General features: G+C 39.8%; 1 protein-coding gene and 1 long non-coding RNA gene across 4 annotated transcripts in view; both read left to right on the forward strand.

The window, feature by feature from the left end:
- ascc3 (activating signal cointegrator 1 complex subunit 3) overlaps nt 1-22,214 on the forward strand; it is a 178,514-nt gene that overhangs the window by 28,169 nt on the left and 128,131 nt on the right. For all 3 annotated transcript variants that reach the window (XR_004656892.1, XM_034873475.1, XM_034873474.1), the window contains exons 6-8: nt 8,901-9,102; nt 9,726-9,861; nt 10,804-10,929. Coding sequence is in view for 2 of the 3 variants with exons in the window: in XM_034873475.1 (XP_034729366.1) it covers nt 8,901-9,102; nt 9,726-9,861; nt 10,804-10,929 (464 nt within the window). In the remaining variant the exon portion in view is untranslated. The remainder of the gene's footprint in view (nt 1-8,900; nt 9,103-9,725; nt 9,862-10,803; nt 10,930-22,214) is intronic.
- LOC117945779 overlaps nt 12,462-22,214 on the forward strand; it is a 21,288-nt gene continuing 11,535 nt past the window's right edge. Inside the window, exon 1 of the long non-coding RNA XR_004656895.1 lies at nt 12,462-12,473. This is a non-coding gene — a long non-coding RNA (uncharacterized LOC117945779). The remainder of the gene's footprint in view (nt 12,474-22,214) is intronic.

The raw sequence follows: 22,214 nt of genomic DNA on the forward strand, positions 1-22,214 counted from the left end.
ACAAGGGACACTTTCTCTGCACAAAGAAGTCTCCCTGCGGTGTGGAAGCGGAGGGACTGAGCGGCCCGCTGCGGCCTGCTGGGTAGTCAGCTAGCTCGCTAATTCCACCCAACATGCCTTAATGATAGAATTGTTACAGAAAATGAGCCGTACATTGTTGTCACTAATCTGCCAAAAGCAATATGCTTTACATAATGTGACAAGATTGTGTGGACAAAGTTATTTTTTATTATTTTTACAAATTTATAGCCCTGCTGGCTTATTAACTAGCTCGCTTGCAAGGGGGCTCGGTTCTCTCGGTACACGCGTTGTTGTCATGGATAGGTTCGCCCCGCTTCCCAGAATTGCATGCTAGTGGGCTTGCCACCAGTTTCTCTTCACTGACCAATGACAGGCAAAGAAAACAGACTACACCCTCCTAGAACCGCGATGGCTGCGGATGATTGGACATTCGTCAAGTGGGTTTGACTCCTCCCAAATTTCAAAACTGATCTAATGGCAGCTCGGTTAGAATACTATCTCTTATTTTACAAAAATTGTTCACCGAAACATGTTTCTGTAAACATTTCAAGCGAGTAATAGGCCACACAGTTGCTGAATCTGTCTTCATTTTAGATCGACAACGTTCAGTTTAAAAGATTTGTCAGCTTTTGAGTTGGCTGGATTTAACTTTATGCAAATGGAGAGACAGCGACTCAACGACCTGCGACGCTACCAGAGTACATTGCATGGCTGCTCACATTGAAATGAATGGGAAACGTGAAATTTACGCTGACAATAGACAAACCTAATTAGTCTAGCACCATCCAGGGTGCAGATGAGAAAGGAAGCGAGGTCTACGGTCATCATATTCAGTTTTACGGAAGGGCAATATTTTAGTAGTTTATTTTGTAATCTGTAGCTATGTAGTTGTTTTAAATACATGTTTATGTTGAAATAAATAAGCTTACACAGGTAGTCTGGTTGCCCTCTTTTGGAGAAAATGGTATTCCATTAGTTTGATCCTCAGTGTTTTTTAAGAAGGAATATTTTTTTGTCAGCCCAATGTGTGTCGGGTTGATCAGATGAGATGAAGATGAGAAATGTCAATAGCTTCAACCAGAAGGTTTCTTCTCACCAATTACTCCAACACAAACGGCCGAAAAGAAGCCGACGAGGTTAGCCGAGGAGCAACGATCTCTTTGGTGTGTCAGCACCTTTACTTCATCAGCTGCCCTCCCGTCCTGAACCAGTGTTGTGTCTCGACCACCTGCTCCTTTTGTCCTGAGAGGCAGGTTTCCCCTCCTTAATATGTAGAGTACTGTAAGTATTTGAAAATATTGGTGGAAAGATAGGATGGATCATTTTTCATTGTCAGTGCTTTCTTCTGATCCCAATGCAAGGTAGACATCAAAGGGCGGCTGAAGATTAGAAGAGAGAGTTACTGCTCTGTCAGAATATTCCCTGCAACTAAGTCATACAGCCTCATCCCTTAGAGTTTTTGGAGTAATGTGAGTTCCCAGATCCCTATAGGTTGTAATGCTGTTTGTGAAACAGTACCTCATTGAAGTAGTTAATGAAGACTGGTAAGTGTTCATTCATGTTGCAGTTTAAGATCAGATGTAATCTAACTATAAATCTAGGACTCTCTGTGTGTCCTCTGTGTGTCTTTTAAATGATCCCCCACGTGAAAAATACTTAACACGCAGCACACTCTTGTGAGTCTTTCAATGTTTCAGGTCTCACTTAAGTCAACACAAGCAGATGATTTACATGATACGTATTGTTAGTGGCTGAATTTAGAGCTAGACCAATAAATCGTCCGGACCAATATGTTAGCCGGTATTAGCTTAAAGCAGATGTATTTAAAAACAGTGTCACAATTACATGGAATGTCCGCCAGAGGAAATTGACCAGAATAGTTTTACACTGCAAAAATATCTATTAAAATCAAATCAAGTTTAATGGATCCTTTAAAAAAATTGCAGATGGCAGAAACCTTGTTTTACACTTTCCAATGTGTCCCTTGCAAAATACTTTTTTTTTTTTTTTTTTTTTTAAGTAAGTGGAAAAAAATAATAATACAAACCAATTTTTTGGGTTTGTGGACACTGTATGTCTATAGCCACAAAATGGGGACTTTTACTAGTGTTGTGGGTTTCCCTACTCATTTGTAGACACTTATTTGTTGGTAGTACAATCCCTGGCTCTGCAGTCCCATGTTGAAGTGTCCTTGGGCAACACACTGAACCCTGAGTTGCCCCCAATGCTTGGACATCGGGGCGTAAACGTAACTTTTCACATTACTCAGCCACAGCCTGTGGCATTCAACAAGGACTATCACCAACCCAGCCCCCAGTATTTGCAACCTTACTTACATGCTGCTTAGTTTTGGTATAGTGGGAGCACTGGACAACACCCAGGTAAACCAGATGAAATGCCAGGTTCAAGCATAATCCATTTGGAGACAAGCTTTGCAAGATATTCTGAACAACATTCTGAACAGCGATATCTGTGCTTCACACACAGCATAGCTAACAACTAAAGTTATTACTGTGAAATAAATCCTTTGTGCAGATGAACGGCAAACCATCTCCCCCACATGTTGTTCTTCTCATTAAAACTTAAGTGCGTAGATTTTTTTATATTAATGAACATCTGTTACATTCAAGCCATTGCGAACTGAGTTGCTACAAAGCTAGTTAAGACTAACAGCACCACAACATTTTCTCAGTATGGCTGTGTTCAGATAATAGTGTATAGTGTAATCGAACAAAGGTAATCACCTCCTCTGAAGAGTCCATGTTTTTTTAATCCTTCGTGTCCTCCTTGGCTACGAGCAACTGCATGGAGGACGGGTGGGGGTGGTTTCCGGTTACGTAAAGCTTGTATATGTGGATGTGCCGACAGTTTTGTTTTCATTACTTAGAATTTCTCTTGGAAGTGACAGAACCTACACACTATAACTGTAAGAGCGAGTTTTTGCCTGCCTTTGTTGCTCATGGGGGAATGTTCAAGACATCAGTAAATTAAAGAGTATGGTCCAGACATGCCCTATTAGAAAACTGTTATGACATAACTTCTGTTTTGATTTGGCACTATGTAAAAAAAAAACAAAAAAACTTGAGCATAATATGGGACACATCGGCATCAACAAGACTCGGTTTATACATTGGTTGGTTGTATCTATGAAATATGTCGACCAAGTGTGTTTATTTGAGTCCAAAGAAAACAATCTGTAGTTGTGGACATCTCCAAATACTGCTTCAAACCTCAGCCGATGTTATTCCCATTGTGAAGAACTTTTGATCAGTATTAAAAATTCCACTTGCCAGACAGCTTTTGAGATTAGTGTTGCCTTGACGACTGAGAGTGAAGTCAGGAGGGGTTAAAAAAGGCTGATTAAATTTTCCACTATTTGCATGCCATCAGGAAGAGTGGGATTTAGTGGGAATGCCTGTCTCTTGCTGATTAGCTTTTAAATTGCAGTTTGCAGCTTGGCAATGGCATGTTTATCAAAGAACAGATTCCCATAGTGGCTCTTTTCCACATTTCAATGGCTGATAGAGGCAGAAGTATGTGAAATGGACAATTGAAAAGACATATCCACATATATCGAGCTATTCAAGCCAAAAGTACAATCAGATAGACATACGGTATAGGTGTGAAAATCTCTACACTAGGGATTGGTATTGTTGGGATTCAGAAGACTCAGACTCAGAAAAGTGTTTATTGCCACAGTAAGTTACACTCTCATGGAATGTGCTTTGCCATTTTGTTTATTCCAAATATCATTACTACCTATCAATACCAATACTTATCTAATCTCTTATGTATACTACTCTCTACAATTTGGAGCAAAAAATAAAGGCATGAAAAGATTCAACAGTTTTGTTGTTTTTACTTTTTTGAAGAAACAAGGACAATTGTTTCCAAAGTTTCTTGTATCTATAATGAGGGAATGGCAATTGCTACAAATGTCTGGTCTGACAAATGATTTCTGATGACTATGGTTAACTGCTCCTCAGATCTCTGCAGGGTAAATCCAGACAGCTAGCTAGACTATTTCTCCAATCTGAGTTTTCTGTTGCACGACTAAAACAACTTTGGGACGTACACGTTCCACCAAAAAAAGTTCCTTCACAAATCTATTTAACAGCGGCACCGTGATTCGTCCCCCCGTGACGATTGTGACTGGTTTAAATAAAAATGACAATAAACCAGAGCATGTTTTCCATCCCATAATGCTGTGTGGACTAGCCAGGAACTGGTACCATCCAAGTGGTTCAGGCGTTAGGAACGTACAGCCAACAGAATTGTTACAGACTATAATAATAGGAATTCTGTTTTAAATTTCCGATTGACTTTTCAGCATCCAGATATCTTTCAAAAGAGAATTGCGATGCATTTAAGAATCCATTTTTAATGCTGAACTAGATTATTATATATTATATAATATATATTGCTGAGCCTAAACGTGGATCCCCTGATTCTAACCTCATGTCATCAGCTGAAGTATTGTCCTTTTCTTGCTGAGTCATTGTACACAGATTAACACAAGAAACCTGCAGTCTTCTAGGGGCCGCTTTGGCTCCGAGGTAGATTGGTTGCTTCCCGATCGCAAGGTTGGTAGTACAATCTCTGCCTCTGCAGTCCCATGTTGAAGAGTCCTTGGGCAAGACACTGAACCCTGAGTTGCCCCCAAGGCCTTGCCATCGGAGTGTAAATGTGTGTGAGTGTTTATCTGATGAGCAGGTAGCACCTTGTACAGCAGCCTCGACCACAGTGTATGAATGTGTGTGAATGGTTCCTGTACTAGTCATTAAGACTAGAAAAGCTCTATATAAAAAAAGTCCATTTACAAACAGTCCATTCTAGTTTTCTACCTGCAAATCTATGTTTGATGTACATAGAGAAGGTGATGAGAAAGGTCACTTCTATGAAAGTAAATATTGTGAGATTTTTAAATTAAGCTTCAGGACATTTCCTTGGACATTTTTCACTGTTATCTGATGTTTTATCATGTTAAGTCTTTTCTTATTTTAAAAAACTATTTCAAATAATAGGTGAAATAATCAATAAAAAATAGTAGCAGTGGTTTTTAGAAAAAAAGTTTTAGAAAACCGTCAACTGTTGCGGTCTGTTTACTGTATTTTTTGCATCCCTAGAAGAGATCGAGCCATTGTTCAGATTTGAGCTGTTTCAGCCCTCTCTATACATAGCTTCCCATTGAGTGTTTGTGTGTGTTTGTACTATACAAATGCCTTTGACTGGGTCATTAAGCATAGTTATTTTTTCTGTTCAAGTGGGCTACAGCAGGTGTTGAGGAATACTTGTACAAACCTATGCAGAAATCAGTTTCCCAGACTTGATGTACCCTAGCAAATGGTTCTGCCATGAATTTAACAAGATGGAATGATGCCAGTGCTTTTCTGACAAGCATTTTGGACAATTACCTCAGGCGATAATCAGAACAGAGGCTTTTCTCTGCCGCTCAAGTACAAACTCAGCTCACGGCTCTGAGCGTTACAACATAACAACACAGAGAACTTAGTGGAGGCAGAGACTGTTGCATCATCCCCACTGCTAGTGAGCAAGTCTGAGAACAAGGCAGTCTATTTGGCTACCTGAAGTACTTTGGTAACTCATAGAAGTCATTACTTGAACACTTACTTTCTTCACAATTATAGGTCTTAAATGTTGTCGAATGCAAGAAATTAAAATTATTAAACCACCCTAAGAAGAGGGAGGATTTTGAAGTGCTTTCACTGTGATATGATAAAGAAAAATATCATTAGCACTGGAGCGGTTGTTAAGCTGCAGCTGAATAAGGTTTTTAGTTTATATTCCTGGCAAAATGTGCGTATTTAAGTGTTAGAAGGCATTTTAACCCACGGATTAGATTGCTAGCCGATCCCGTAATTAACCGTCATAATGACTGGAAACAAATGATGAGGACCGAAAACTCTGATTGTCTCTGGTCAGAATGACTTGTGGAAAAAATTTCGTCTGCACAATTTGAATTGTATTAAAATAGGCTAGATTGAATTTCATATATTTTGTTGTATTAAAAAGCTTATGCGATTAAGGAAAAACTACATGTTGCGTTCTCGCTCTGATTGAAAGCAGAAGACTAGCGTAGATTTCCAACAAACGCCGACAGTGAAGCGGGAAAGTCAAAGCCCAAGCCCAGCAAAACATGGAAATATTGTGAATTACTTCATAACCCAAATCAGCCGCTGGGCTAGCGTGTATGAAGCCAAGAAATTGCCAGGAATAGGAACCAGCCACAGCCCCTCTCATTAAAGTTACTTTCTCAGACGCAAGATGCCATAAATGACAGCTCTCCGCAGTTACGGAGGCTTGACTTTCTCAACAGCCTGCAAGGTACTTATTGGGTTTACGGTCAAATCTATCCAGAGTGGGTCAAACTGGCCAAGGCAGCACGCGTGAAACCCGTCTCCAGTGAGGCTTCTCCCTGCAGATTGGCATAGAAACGGCAGAGTAATATCGCCTTTGGAAAGGCTGAGGCTTACGCGCATTTCGAGTTGCAAAAAGACACTTGTAACATTATGAGCCAGTTTGTTTGTACTGCAGTTTATCTTGTTTTATTTCCTCAGCCTAACAAATGGTAACTAGGCATATTTTTCTTCATATTGGCACAATTATGTGCATTGATTTAATTATTTTGGCCTTCCTCCCAGTAGCAAGTAGCCTACATTTCAATAAAAATAGTATGAATCTTCATTCCTTGATGATATTATTTTGTATAAACAGTAGCCTATTATTGGCCTATCAATTGGTTTTTTTAAGCGCATTAAACGATGACTGGAACTTGTCCCATTTGACCCGTAAAATGAAACCTTGCACATCACGACTCGCACCAATTTCTTTCTAGCGGAAACTCTGTCGTCAGAGTTCAAAATGGATTTTTCTTTTTCAAGATAAATGATAAAAGGAAGGATCTTGTGGTTTTTGTTGTAATATAGTTGTAAGTCACTACTGTATGTTGACTCTCAAAAGACTGCTCTTGAAAATCTTATTAATGTTAAAGGTGAACATTGTGAAAACACCTTGAAACCATCTTGTGAGCAAAAAGAAAATCTCTGTTGGCGATGTTCGTCACAATGATTATGGCACCATGATCACTTGTGGAGATGAGAATTCTGGAGATTTGGAGGCAATCACTGTTGGAGATGCATAACAGTGCAGAGTAGCTCCCAGAGAGAGGGGAAAGTAAAGGATGGGGAATGGTTTAGACAGAGGAATTGGTGCATAAAGGGTGACAGAGTTAAAGGGGTTGGGAGTTTGAGAGGTAATGGGAGGAAGGGTAAGAGTGACAGGAAGGGGGGAGCTGCTAGAATGAGAGGGAGGCTGTGCAGTAGGTAGAGCCGCTAGACGAGATAAAGAAGAAATCATTCAGTCAATCAGCCCAGGCCGCAGTGCAATCATCAGATCTCATCTGTTTTCAAGAGCAATTCTGTCGTTTATTGAGCTGTTGTGCCTCAAACAGGGAGGCTGCAAAGGGGGAACATTAACCTGTGCTATGCCACAAGCACACGCATCTGACATCGATGGGCAATCAAGATTACTGCTGAAATATGAATCAGTTTTTACTGAAATTGGCTGACCTGATGTTGTTTTCTCAACATTAACAAACCTTTCTGTTGTTCACCCACAGCTAGGGCTGCATAATTAATCAAATTTTAATCACAATCTCGATTTTGGCTTCCCACGATCAAATTGGCTTAATCAAGCGATTTTTTTATTTATTTTTTTTTTACATGCATCATGACGTTCATAGAACGCTGCAAGAATTTTTTGCAAAGCCAATCTACCGCTCCGTAAACCAGTGTCTGATTGTGTGCCAGTTGGAGTTGTTTTCTGCACTACGTAGCTTAGTTTCTAGATGTAGACAGTCACAGAGGACAGAGTAACGTGAGTTATCTGTCGGTCACAAGGTTTACCAGTTTACTAGTATACGCAACATTTTGTCCTGTTTGTGTTGTTTTTCAGACAACAGCAGTGACCAGTGCTAATCGGTGCTAGATAGTGTCTGTTAGCTCACAGGGCTGTAGGGTCCGACTAACATTTTTTCCTCTAGGTCGCACCGGTGCACCTGAAGTCCTCTCATCCGCTGCCTCTCCACAAGTGAAGCAATGTGTTTATATGGATATGGTTTAATTTTGCGTTACATGACCCATTTCTTCTGTAAAGCAGTACCTGTGTTTGGCTCTCTCCTCTTACTCTCTGCGCAGCCCCGTCCCCATTCACTCACAAAGGCTCCCCAGCAACAAAGGCAGAGCGGCGACAGAGCCGGAGTTCCACCGAAACATCGGTCCACACTTTTCAGTTAATTTTTTTTCAGTCACAAAATATAGTCTGTCGAAATAGCGAGATACCCAGGGATTGCTTTACACCTATCACCATCACTAGCCGCTGGGGGACCATAGGCAGGCTGGGGGAACTCATATTATGTTAAAAAACCTTAAGAAATTAAATTTTTATGCCATTTGACCTTTAAATCAATTTTAAAAAGGTTTTGTATTGTAGATTTTACCATTACAAAATATTAATTTTGACTTAGATTTTCATTTTCACTGTAGATTCATATCGGTTCCAAATTATATTATTATTATTAGTAGTAGTATTAATAGTATGAGTGTTATCACATTTCGTTAAGTACTAATAATTGGCATCAGCCTTTTCATTCAGTACCAGTTGATCCCTAGGAGAAAGTCTTATATTGAGCTGAATGTCCTGTTCAACAGGTTGTGGCGGTTGCATGTATAGTTCTTATTTTTTTACATTCTAGTAGTTTGCTGTCAGCTGTCTTTATCTCCATGGGACTTCTATTTAAAGAAGTAAAAGGATTTAATCCCGACCAGAAAAACCTTTGACCATCCTAACATTTCCCTCAGACGTGAGCCGAAAAGCCAGTGGCGAAGTGACAAAGCCCACCTATGGGTGCCAGGTGACCATCCAGTCAGAGCAGGAGAAACAGATGATGAAGTTGTACCGCAGGGAGGAGAAGAGAGAGAGGAAGAGAGGCAAAGGAATAGATGACAGCGACTCCTCAGATGCTGCCTTGACCTTCGACCCCAGAGAGATGAGAATCCAGAGGTATATCATCTTCTCTTCATCCTTTTCTTCCTCTATTTTCTTTGTTCTATGTCTGTCCGTCTCAGGAACCCACACCCACACTGACAAGCTTCTGCATTCTCCACGACAACTTGGCTCGAACGTTACAAAATCAAAATAAGCACAGAGACATTGCAGCTTGTCACTTTTTCTTTTTTTTGCAGAGGACTTTTCTGAAAGTTTAATTTCAGAGGATGAAAAAAGGAGCAGTGATCTGTTTAATTAAAAACGTAGCATGACCAAATCCAGCCCAGTCTGAAGGAAAAGTTTAGCAGAGGGGTAAACCACTTTAGGAAGGAACATAATGCCTCACATCTGTGCCTCTCCATTTGAATCATCAACTGCATTATTAATCCTTAAGCTAAAATATGAATGGATGTGAGGGTTCGCGTACGGAACCAAGTGGTTGCAGATGTGACACTGATTTCGTTGAAGTGACATTGCCTTTTCTTTTATTTCTTCTTTTCCTTTGAAAGAAGACTATTTCTTTCTCCTTGTCTACTTGTCCCTTGTTCTACCCTATCAAACGTCTTTTATTTTAGTCTAAACATACTTTCTGCTGTGGGTTTTTTCATATTCCTTATGTCTTGTGTTTGCTTACACAGGGAGCAGGCCCTCCTGACTGCACGGCGGGAACCTGTCCTGAGCAGAGAGAGAGTGTATGAACGTATTCGATATCCAAATGTCTATGACAGCTACGCAGAGGCCACAAAGATGCCTGCGTTTGTTGGAGGAGCCAAGGTGAGGCTTGAATAACTGATAGTTCTGAGTAAAGTGTTCACCTTGTCAGTCTGCTTGATGTGTTAAAATGTTTGTAAAAGAGTAAGTAGACAGCTCTAGGACAGACGTGAATGCACCCAGGATGCATTAGCTGCGTTCGTGAGTGGTGTTTGAAATTCTGAGCGGTTAATTTCATCCTCTATGAGTGTACATACGGTGTACCCTATATTTTAGTTTTGTATACCACAATGCATTTTTTTTGTAGCAGAAGCGTCCTTGAAGAAGCAGAAGCATTCACAAAAAACTGAAAAGTAAAAAGCGCGGAAGCGGGATTTCATTTCTAAACAGTTGAAATACATCATGCAGAGAAATGTCTATAAAACCTTCTGTTATTCTTCTGAGAGCTCCGTCACTCACCTGGCATATCTTCTGACACGCATTAGAGTGTCCAGAATCTCTAGGTCGTTCCCTATTTAGTTCACTAAATGATAAGCACGATATAGTGAATGAGGGAGCAGTTTCAACACAGCTCTTGACATCCAATGACTCAGGCCACATGTGGTTTAACACGAATCTTACAAGCAAAAGTCAGTAGACATCCTTATTTTGGCACACAGACGGACTGTGGGCCGGGCTTTTTCATTTGTTATTGTACGTTTCTAATGTAAGATGATGTTAGCGTAACAACTGACATCTATACACACTCTCACACACAACCGGCCTATATGCAATCAGAGATTATGTAGCTGTTTATTTGTATATCAAGCAGGGAGGTGAGATCTGATCACAAGTGGTCACTCAGGACACATTTTACTGCCAAGTGTTAACACACATACTTAGAGGTGTCCAGTGACCGGATCACTCAGATTTGATTTTAATACCACGTCAAAACCTTTTTTTTGAGGCTATTTGAAAACTGTGTTTTCCTCCTTTTAAGTGTGTTTGTTTGTTTTTGACATTCAGATGATGCTACCTGAGGGAATCCGCAGAGAGAACACTAAGATGTATGAAGAGGTGGAGATCCCACCCAACGACCCCATGTCTATCGGTTTTGAAGAGAAGCCCGTCTACATCTCTGAACTAGATGAGGTAGGACTGTGTGTGTGTGTGTGTGTGTTTGTGTTCTAGGGTTTGACTACTGTGGTTATCAGAATCAGAATACGCTTTATTTGCCAGGTATGAGGACATGAGTAATTTTGCTTTAGATTGTATTTCCCACAATGCGCTTCCTCATACAAAACAAACAACAACAAAAACAATCCATTTATACATGGATCAACCTGTCCACAATATAGACAGGTTGAGGCAGTATTGCAATGAAGAGTGCAAAGTATGCAGCAGTAAATTAGAATTATGATAGTTATTATTTTTGTATTATGGAGCATAGGGCAAATGGTGCTGGAATAAATAGCATTATGTTATTATATAAGTATTGTAATACAATATGAACAGTATGAACAGCTCTGAAATAGAAAATGAGAACAATGATGAAATAAGTGGAACCAGTAAACAGACTGATTAGAGACAGTGTTATGAAGGTTTTGGAGTGACATTTCAGGTCAAGGATGGGTTAGTCATAACAAAACATGTCCATATTGACTCTGACAAACTATATTTGGCAAATGTTGTATTATTATTACTGTGGCAATCTGTAGTGCTGAAAATTGAAGCCATTGCGGAAAGTGCCAAAAACTGCAGTTCATCAAGTGTCCAATTGGCCGAAAAGAACTCAATCCCCCATGTTTAAATGCCCAGCTTTACAGCAGAATTAAACATGTTTACACCCTGGAACAAAAAACAGTTTTGGTCTAAATGGTTAAGTTCGCCCTTCATGACACTTGAACGGTGGTGAATTTCGTCTTCTAAGACAACATATTTGACATATATATAATTTGTATTATTTACACCTGTTGAAAGTTGAACCCAGTGGATTCATTAAAGGATTCAATAAGCAGACGCTAGGCTTTAGATTTGATACAAAACAATGGGACCCCAATCCTAGGAATGGGTTAATTGAAGAACAAAAAACAGTTTGAAGAAAATCTGTATGAACATCAAGATTTGCCAAAATGTCCATTCAGCGGCCGGGAGCGTTTGCTGATGCCCCGGATGTTTATATGCCCCCTGTTATCCTCCATGCCAGTGAACAGGAGAGGACTGTGGCTGTAATGGCCAGTGAGTGATGTTCTTTCTTAATGGAAGTGCTGTAGCCCTCAGCCGGCTGTCAGCCGACACAATGACCTGTCAGTCTGCCTGACACCTTGACTGACAAACCCACACTAATATTGGTACATACATCCCCCCACTAGCCTCTGGCAGGCTTTACACAGCCCCAAACGTATTAGGGGACAGCAGACTGGAAAAGCAGGAGTTCAGTCTGCTCCGGCCCTCCGGGAGCAGGTATGGCAGGAGGAGGCAAGATACTCCACACACATCATTGTCTTTGAAAAGCTCTGCTCTCTTCCAGTCTGCTGTGGACGACTTGGTAATCCATCATTACCACATCACTAGTGAAGATGCAGCAGTGCAAAAGTCACATCTTCTTCTCTCAATCTGACCTTTTGTTGATGAAGGCCCTAAAGTACAATATCTGTAAACCTCAGAAGTATTTTGTCACACTACAGGAGACTAGTGTAACTGCTCACCTCTCTTAACCTTCCTGTCACTCATCCTAATGGACATCATAATAAGCAAGAACTTTGTGTGTGTGTGTGTGTGTGTGTGTGTGTGTGTGTGTGTGTCTGTGTGTGTGTGTGTGTGTAATTGACTGTGGACGGATGTGTGTGCATGTGCCTTAGTGCCATGACAAACTGATAAAGTGATGGTTTAATCACATCTACACTGTTGCTCCTGATGTTTTCACACTCTCTGATACTGGCTCAGGTGTGTGTGTGTGTTTGCTTGCACTGAGTGCTGAGGTCTCTTCCTTGCCTGTCAATTTCAATCCTCATCAGGGGGATTTTAAAGGATTTGACCATTAATCCTTCCATTAGGCCTAGGGATGTGTCCACACGGACAAGAGTGTTGTACCCTCAAATAGCATTTCATATATATAAGTGGCAGTGTTTATGTCTGTGGCTTCCTTCCTTTTTGTGAAGATCTTTGTTTTTACTTACTAGTGCTTATAACTTTGGCAGGTACAGTAAAAGCCGTTTTAACAAAAGAAAATGCAATGTGACGTTGTGCTTCAAGGAGATCACTCATATCAGGATTGTTTGGAACAGGAGTAGATTAGCTTTTTCTGTAATGTAAGTGAACATGTTTGTCTTGAAGGTTACTCATCCTGGGCTTCAATTATGGCTGCAACTAACAATTATTTTCATAGTCAGTTATTTTCTTGAGTAATCGATTAGTTGTTTGGTCTATAAAATGTCAGAAATTGGGAAAGAAGGTGGATCACTGTTTCCCAAATGTCCAAGATGACGTCCTCAAATTTCTTGTTTGGTCCACAACTCAAAGATATTCAGTTTACTGTCACAGAGGAGAGAAGAAACTGGAAAATATTCACATTAACAAGCTGGAATCAAAGAATTTTTACTTTCGTCTTAAAAGAATTACTCAAACAGACTAATCAGTTATCAAAATAGTTGACGATTAATTTAAAAGTTGACAACGAATCGATTAATCGTTGCAGCGTTGGCTTTAATGATGTTGTACTTGAAAATCAAAAGAACCCGGGGCCTTAATTGCAATGCATGCATTGAAGAAGTTCCAGATGTGTACGTTGGAACTGTCATTACGAACAAGGAAAATTGTATTTGTTAACCATACATCAGCACAACTTCATTCAATGCAACTTCATGCAGGAAAGCTTCCCTGCATGCATCAGGTCAACATACTTAGCTATATGTAGATGAACAACGCAATTAATAATAATAAAAATAATGATATATTATAATAATTACATAAATAATTAAAGTCAGTCTGACAGCAGGTCAGTTGGTTCAGTATAGATGATGGAAAATAAGGAACTGCAGAACACATGATAAACCTTGGGCACAGTACTACTACTATGCAAATCATGGATTATGTACATGTATTAATAACACAATAATTAATTGAATTAAAGGTAATTGTAGCAAAACGTAAGTTAATTATGTGTGCAGTCATTAACATTATCTTGATGCCTTATTTGGATGCACTACCAAAGAAATCAGGCAAACAGAGACAATAATGGCATAATTGATTACCAGGTTTCCGAAATAAAAACCAAAATGCAGACCCAGAGTAAGAATGTTTTTTTTGATTTAATGCTTTTTTCTTCCTTGTCAAAACTATTTAATTTGACTACCGGATTTGTTTCTTAAAAGAAACCAAACTGTGTTCAGCCCCAAGCTGACTAAAGCTGATTCAAGTGACATCACTTAAGGACATTCATCAAATTTCACACAGCTCCTCCTGGAGACACTAAAGGCTTTATACAAGTGTATATTAATGCGTTAGGAAACCCCTGGCAGGGAATAAGCATGGGTCAAGGTGTGAGCTGAAGACCATGCTTACTTTCCTTGTGGTTGATGTTAGTACCAGACAGACTCGAGGCTTATTGTCTGAACCATAGACTGTAAAAACAGTGGATGTAGCAGCTGTGACATCACCTATTGGTTTGTGGACTACTGTTTTGAAGCCTCAAGTTTAGCAATTTCATATCTTGTGGCATCTTGGTTTTTGAAACAGGATGTGAATACTTTTGGACGAGAGGGTGGGGCGCTAAGATAAACGCTAAAGAAGTTGACAATCGAGTTTACACTTTAATCTACTAAAAAAAAAACTAAACCAGCCGGTTTACGCCACAGCAACTGGACGAGACGGTGGATCGTACCTCTTCTCCTCTTTAGTGTTTCTTTAGGCTTTGTGTGGTGCAGTGCCATGCTGCTTTCATTTAAAACTTTATTGTAGTGTTTTCATATCGAGTCACTGGTTATGTTTTTTTCCTGTTGCACTACAATTTTTTCCCGTTCTGCCTTCTTGGGAACGGCATATCAGAGTATCAGCTTATATAACCTCCGTACTGTAATGAATCGGTCTTGTTGGGAACCGTATAGTCTATATTAAACGTTAACATTTATCTTTAATAAGCCTATAGATATAGCTGTCGAACATTTTTCAGTCAATGATAGGATTTGTTGATGATTTTTTATAACAATAGTAACAACAATAATAGTACTTATAACAATAATAATCATAACAACAACAGGACCTAATCATTAATATACATGGCAATTAGCCTACATCTTATTTGATGGGGGGGCGGTAAGGGACCTGCTTGAGAACCACTGATTTAGAGCAAGTGTCCCCCCATAACACCTATGCTACATCTGTGAAATTAATTATGGATCTTATAATATAATGGTCATCTGGCCTAACTACAAAAGGGGGAACATTGGATGTAGCTTGTACTGTAGTGTTTCACAAATATGCCATTTGTTTTATTTGAATAGTATTGATATTGTTTTTGAAATTGCACTGAAATGCTTAAACAGAAAAATGGTTTAATCCTTGCCCTGTTTATGGTAGTTAAATAAAATACTATGTTGTTATTGCCGCCACCACCACCTGGTAAGGGGCTAAGTTAAACGTGTAGCCCCCTGTTGACACACTCACTGACCGTTCTCCATAGGTTTAGCGTCCTTTGTTACCTTCACGCTCATTTCATTACCCCAGTGTTTGTGTATTGTTGCTTGATCTGTACTACGTTGCTCCACAGTCATTAGTGCTCTGTTGGTCAAATGCTCGTTTTCAATCGGTATACTGCTTTGATTTAAAATCAGGGGAGCCACAATTCAAAAGCTTCTCCAAGGTCTTTACAATATTTATTTTGGACTGATATTTGCAATCTCCTTTGTGAAGTAAGGTTTCTACACCCAAGCATGTTTTGTTGTGGGTGGTGGGGGAAAAACCCCACCCAATACAGAGAAGTGTATGAGGTTGGGTTTCCTTTATTCTTCATGTTCTGAGATTCTCTATGCTTTGATATATCCTGCACAGTCTAAGAAAGCTAGGTTATTTGTTATTTTTTCCACCACCTGAGTGAGTGTAAAGGATTCTGCCTTGATCTAGACTCAGGTGCTAATGCATTGATCAATGGCTGTATTCTGTTAGCTAGAGTATTTTTAAGACTTTTGCCTCTACCTCCTCCAAGTATGTGAATGTCAACCAAAATTAAGAGACACTTTTTTTTTGATTGTGTACTTTAAGTAAGACATGTTCCAGTACAGTTCAAGCAGAGTAGAGGTTGTCAATCCACCACATCCAACATTCCTAGATATTCTAAAACTACAGACCAGATCAACTTAAAGCAGAACAGAAAACAGCTGTAAAACTGTACCATATTGACCATACAGCAATTACATGTCTTCCTTTTCAAATCCATTGTAATGGGTCTTCACATTTAGTACAATGGTATTTTTACTGTCCCTAAGAATGAGAACGAGGAGTGTTGGCAATCCAGGATCACAGGACCGTTGAAGAATCTAAATAATCTTTGAGGTACAGATATATAGATAAATCAGTTTCTTACCAATTCTACTGTTTGGGTATAGTTTGGTTTTCCAGTATTTGGTAGAATTTATGATTGATTAATCACGTATCTCCGGGGAACTCAGTTACTCAAAAAGAAACTAAACTATTAATGCATATCACATAACAAGCTGTTAGATTGATTCTGATATAATTTAAAAAAAATTCCGCCATAACTAAATTCCGGTACTAGTGTCTCCTGCAATGACTTAAACTCAAACAGTCTAAATAGGAGATGAAGTTAATTCTCCGAGGCTCCATCTCTGTCTTCTTTCACTTTCTAAAAGGCTTATAACTTTTTTTTCCTCCCTAGCTCACTAGCAGTTTTGCCTTCATCTTTAAAGTCCCTGTGTAACTGATATAGATTGATATGGGACCTCTTCTGCTGAGCGATGTGAGTTAGCCTCAGTCAAGCAGCGGCTCTATTCATTAACTTAAGCCTGGGCAACTCTGGAACAAAGTGCCTCGCTCCTCTAAAACGACAGCACACAATGCCTAATAAGTCTTTATGTGCTATTAGGAAGGCTTTGAAATGCAGGCTGAAAAGTCTGACGCTCCCCCCCTCCTCTTTCCGTTCACACTGAGTGCCGATTGTCATTTATTGAATGCACTAATAGGAAACGGCTGTGCGAGCCTCTGTACGCCTTTTTAATAGCTCTCTGAAACATTAAAAGTGGGGAATTTATTAGGGTGCTTTTTAACTAATGAATCAGGGTCTAGGCGTCCCACGCTTGCCACAGTGGTAAAAGCCTTCGTAATTTATCCGAATAAATATGTTACTCAGTGTGTTGTGAGTGAGAGCAAGGGCCACGCTTTAGTAGTACTGATGGACCGAACAGACACAGAAACAAACACAAATACTACCAGACACTGGTATTCAAATATAGACAGAAGCCTTGACAATAGAGATGGTCTGACACCATTATTTTCCTCCCGATAACAATTCTGATACCTGAACTTGGGTATCAGCCGAGTTCTATCATACCGAGTACTGATCCAATACCAGTGTGTCATATATTTTATTATGTTTTAACGGTTGAATACTACCATCCCTGTATGTATGTATGTATGTATGTATAGTGCATAGTGGACGTGGGGGGGTAAAAAGACATAGAAAATAAATTACTCTTAGTTCCCCGACAATTTATACCTAAGACTTCCTTATTGCATGATTTTCTTTTTTCTCTTGTTGTGAGAAAAGTGTTTAGTATCCCTGGAAGTACGGATCTGCCGGAATAAATTAGCAAATACAAATTTGCTTTTGTGTTAGAGAAGAGAAACAACAGAATGGAGAGGCACAACCCTGCTGTTGTACTAATGGAATTAGTATTGAGTACAGTATCCTGAATTTATAAAGACAACATTAAGGAAGTGTTGACTTTGCATTGACAGCAAACCAGATCAATGGGAAATTAAAATGGCAGCAGGTCGGAAAACAGGAAGACTTCTTCTTAAAATTTGATCAAACACAATAGAACTGACTGCAGTTTGGGAGTGAGAACAAGTCTAGTCAATTTTATTTATATAGCCCAGTATCATAAATTTGCCTCAAGGGGTTTTACAATCTGTACAGCATACCACACCACCTGTTCTTAGACCCTCGCTTAGGATAAGCAAAAACTACCCAAAAAATTCAAGAATGATCTTAGGAAGAACATTCGAGCAGGGATCCCTAACCCTTTGGTGTCAGTTATGTTATTGGTTATTTACATGCATTAAAAGTCACCACAATGCAGGAAATTAAATTGCTGTGTAAACTATGGCCCCTTTGTGGCAACTGCCCCTTCTTTGAGCTTTTTTATGTGAAACATTTCCCAGGAAGTGTTTTGTGTTTAATTAATATATAAGCCTGTGTCAAATAAAGGCCTGGTTCTGCTGTTGAGCTAAATCAACAGCAGCTGTTTTTCATCACATGAAAATCCATCTCGTCAGGCTTCAAGTAATGCGGTTGTGTCTGAACTACCTGCTTACCGGACCAATCAGCATCCGGTGAGGAGCTTCTGGCAGCTACGGTCATGTTTTAGGTTGTGTGTGAGAGACAGCCGTGACTGTTAGATGGATGGTTCATTCAATCACCTGCAAGTTTTTTTTTTTTTTTTTAGCTTTTCACATGGTTCTGTGTAACAAACGCCAGCCACATTAGGTTAAAATAAAGGCTACCGTTTTAAAATGTATGATAATGGATTCAGTGGATCGAGGTGTTTTTTTTTGCTTGATTGGAAAATAATAATTTCAAACATTACGCCCACCTTTCTTGCCTCCTTTACATCTATTTTATCTATGATTCAAGTTGTAAGATTGATGTCTGAATGCCGACCTCACACCAAAAGACTTTTCTAGCACTTCCATTGCTGCAGGCTATATTCCAGTATCAGAATGAAATCCTGAGAGTCTTGCTAGAGTTGGGGCGCACTCCCGTTGTCTCAGTTGTTTGGATTAAGGTGGTCATAAATCTCAGTCAAAGAGTCTTTTTCCCATCTGGACGTTCCGACAAAATCAAACATGTTTGATATCATCGTAAGATTTAAGTCTTCAGTCTTGTGAAGTTAAATCATGTGAACATTGTCAACAACCAATGGGTGCTCTCCCTCCAGCCTTAAACAGGAAGCAGCAATAGCTAGAGGCAGTGTTGTTTTTGGTTACTATGGCGCGCTAAGCAAATGCTATAGAGGGACAGTTGCGGATTTTCAACCCTTCTGAAGTGCATCATCCAATTGGAGTTTTACTGGCGGGTAAACATAGACCTCCGGGTACTGGAGACATTCATCTGCATATAGGCTAGAACAGAAAATCCGCAAGCTTTTCCTTAAGTCACCAGCTAACGCCAGCAGTATCTAACTAGCTTGGTTAAAGTTTTCAAAACGAATCTTGTTGTAGTCTTGCAATGCGTGACCCTGCAAGAACTCCAGTCTTTACATATTGTGACAGTCATTGGCGTTAGATGTGAGATGATTGTCTTTAGATGTGTGATGGTGTCAGATTTTAGTCTTTATAAAGTCTGTTCAAAGTCTTCTTGTGTATGGTAGGCGTAAACGTGGAAAAGAGGCAGTAACGGGATTCAATTGAGGATCTACTACTTCTTGTCTCAGCTGACGGTCACAGGTGAGCAGGCCTGGTTCTGTCATTCCAGTATGTTCCGCCATCCCAATCCTTACTCAACATCCTTTGATTCTCCGGGCTGTCGACAGCTTGCCCTCTCCTTTCCTGTGCAGGAAGCAGCCAGTGTATAAGCACAGGCCTGCAAAGATGAGGCAGAACTGAACAGCCCTCCATCCATAATTAATCCACCTTAATTGGATTTCCTAATCCAGTTTTGATGTGATTCCCCCACAGCACACAACTGTGGCTGTGTGTGTGTTTGATTAGACTTGCTAAGCAGAAGCTGGGAGTCTTCCTTGAAGGTTTCAAGGGTTCAAGACTTTTATAATCTTCCCTGATGGAGAGGCAGAACTCTTAACATCACCTATTCTACCTATTGTTTGTCAGCCACTGAAAAAGTGTGTATTCTACAACTTTCAGTCTCTAATTATAGTAGACATTATGTTTTACTACATTTATACACCTTGGTGCCTAATCTTAAATCTTTTTTGGATTTAGTCTCATTTTAGTTTTATTGTTAGCTTAAGTCCAAGCAAAAGAAAGACACTAACATATATCAATAATATTAACTTTTATTAAATTAATTAGATATTGGCGCGCCCTCGTAAGGCCCTCAGTCTTTACTGCAGCTGCCCAGGGTTTGATTCCAATTTGTGGGCCTTTGCTGTATGCCCCCCCCTCTCGTTCGTGTCTACAGTTGTTCTGTCAATAAAGGCCAAAATACCCACAACAAACTCACAAAAAAGGCTGTAAAAATGAATGCGATAATAACAAGTTACCGCAAATTGTAAAAAAACTGCACATGCAATTCTGTGATTTAGCTCCATAGTTTGGGAAATCAGGGAGCTGCAGCAGTAACGTTTTGGACAGTGTTGCCAACTTGGCAACTTTCTCGATGTGAAGTAAGTCACCACCGCAGTAAAGTCTTAAAACTCATGAAAAATAATAACAAGTTCATGCAAATTCCCTTTTAACGCCACAAGTTTTTATTTGATGCGTGTTTAACTGTAACAAATATTTTTAAATAATTATATTATTAATAAAAATAATTAGCATGCACATTCTGCAATTTGGGCCTCTGACCACTCCGTAGATAAGAAAGTCATAAAGCCATGCGGCAGTGATGTTGTGGATGGCTGCCAGACACCGTCAAGTTTTCCCAGATGACATCCAGGGGATCATCAAACCCGCCGTCTGGCTCAAAGTGCGTTCCATGTAGCTCAGAACACCGCAGCCAAAGCTGGGACTGACGTCACACCCGAGTGGAATCAGTCCATTTTCAAGTCAGATTTTTTACATTGCTTTCATTAGCTCTAGCAAGCTTAACCATTGTTAGCAATGCCATTTTCTAACAAAACATTATGCAGTTTTTTGTGCATACAAACAGCGTGACATGTCGACAGATAGAAGATGGACAGCACTGCATGTACAACTGGTTTAGTGAGAGACAAATGAGACGAAAGTTCTAATAACTGTATGTTAGTACAGCTTTCACAACTGTTGATGCACAGGGAATCCATGTTGGATTTAGAGCTTCGAGTACTTGGTGGCTGTCCGAGTTTCAAGCTCAGAAATCCAAAGTCAGGGGGTGTGTTTCTTGGACCTCGGAAAATCCAACTTCAGAGTACAATCTGTACGCACTATCATGGCCGCAAAGTGAAGCGCATCTCTGGTCTGATCTACGAGGAGACCCGCAGTGGGCTGAAGGTGTTCTCGGAGAACGTGAGCACCGAGCACGGCAAGAAGAAGATGGCGACTACCATCAATGAGGTGTACGCTCTGAAGCGGCACGGTCGCACCCTGTACGGCTTCAGAGGTCAAAGTGGAACTCTCGGCAAAATGCAACCTAGGGTCTTTTTGTGAAAGTACCCGAGTTAAACTTTCGTTTAAAAGCATAAATAGGACAGAAAGGCCACTTTTAAGATTTACCGTATTATAATTTTTGCCTTTTGAATGGGTGGGCTAGTGGCGCTACAATGAGAGCATCAACATCACTATTTTTAAAACTCTAAGAAGGCTCGACACAACATGAAACTTTGCTCTGAGCATCACCAGGGGACATTTTGTGTAGACAGTTTACCATTTGTTATTTACACTCTCCACCATCTTATCAGTCAAAAGGAGTCAATTTCCAAATGTGAATGAATGTACTCCATTAGAGGTAATGTCATTCTCATATGAGACTCCTTTTTCAACTATAAGGTCAACATTGTTTTTCGCTGATGACAACAACTAAGCTTTAGGAGCTTTCCATCTTTACTCTCCTCCCTTGCCTATTTTTGACTGGCTAGATGGACAGTTACCAGAAAACCCACAAGCTACAGTGAGTTGCTAAAACCTTTTTTTTTTTGTTTTGTAAACTTTGTGTACACTAACAATGTTCTCAATGCTGAGTTCATGTGTAGAGTCCCTGGTGAGAGTTCAAGCTACGTTTCATGTTGTGTTGAGCCTTTTTAGTGTTTTAAAATAGTAACTTTGATGCTGTCATAGTAGCTCCCCTAGCTCTCCCATCTCAAAGGCCATAAACGAGAATACGGTGAACCTTAGAAGTGGCTCTTCCCTCCTAATTATGCTTTTAAAAAAAGGATTTGACTCACGCTTGAGTTATGCTTTAAACCTGATTCTGAATCAGAACTAAAAGGAGCCACACACTTAATCTAAAGAGAGTCGTCTGAGTAACAGGCTTTATTACTTACATATCTAAAACTCAAGGATCACTAAAAAACAGCTAAAGGCTAAAAAAAAAAAAAAAAAAAAAA

Source organism: Etheostoma cragini, chromosome 6 (genome assembly GCF_013103735.1).
Source record: "Etheostoma cragini isolate CJK2018 chromosome 6, CSU_Ecrag_1.0, whole genome shotgun sequence".
NCBI classification, from domain to species: domain Eukaryota; kingdom Metazoa; phylum Chordata; class Actinopteri; order Perciformes; family Percidae; genus Etheostoma; species Etheostoma cragini.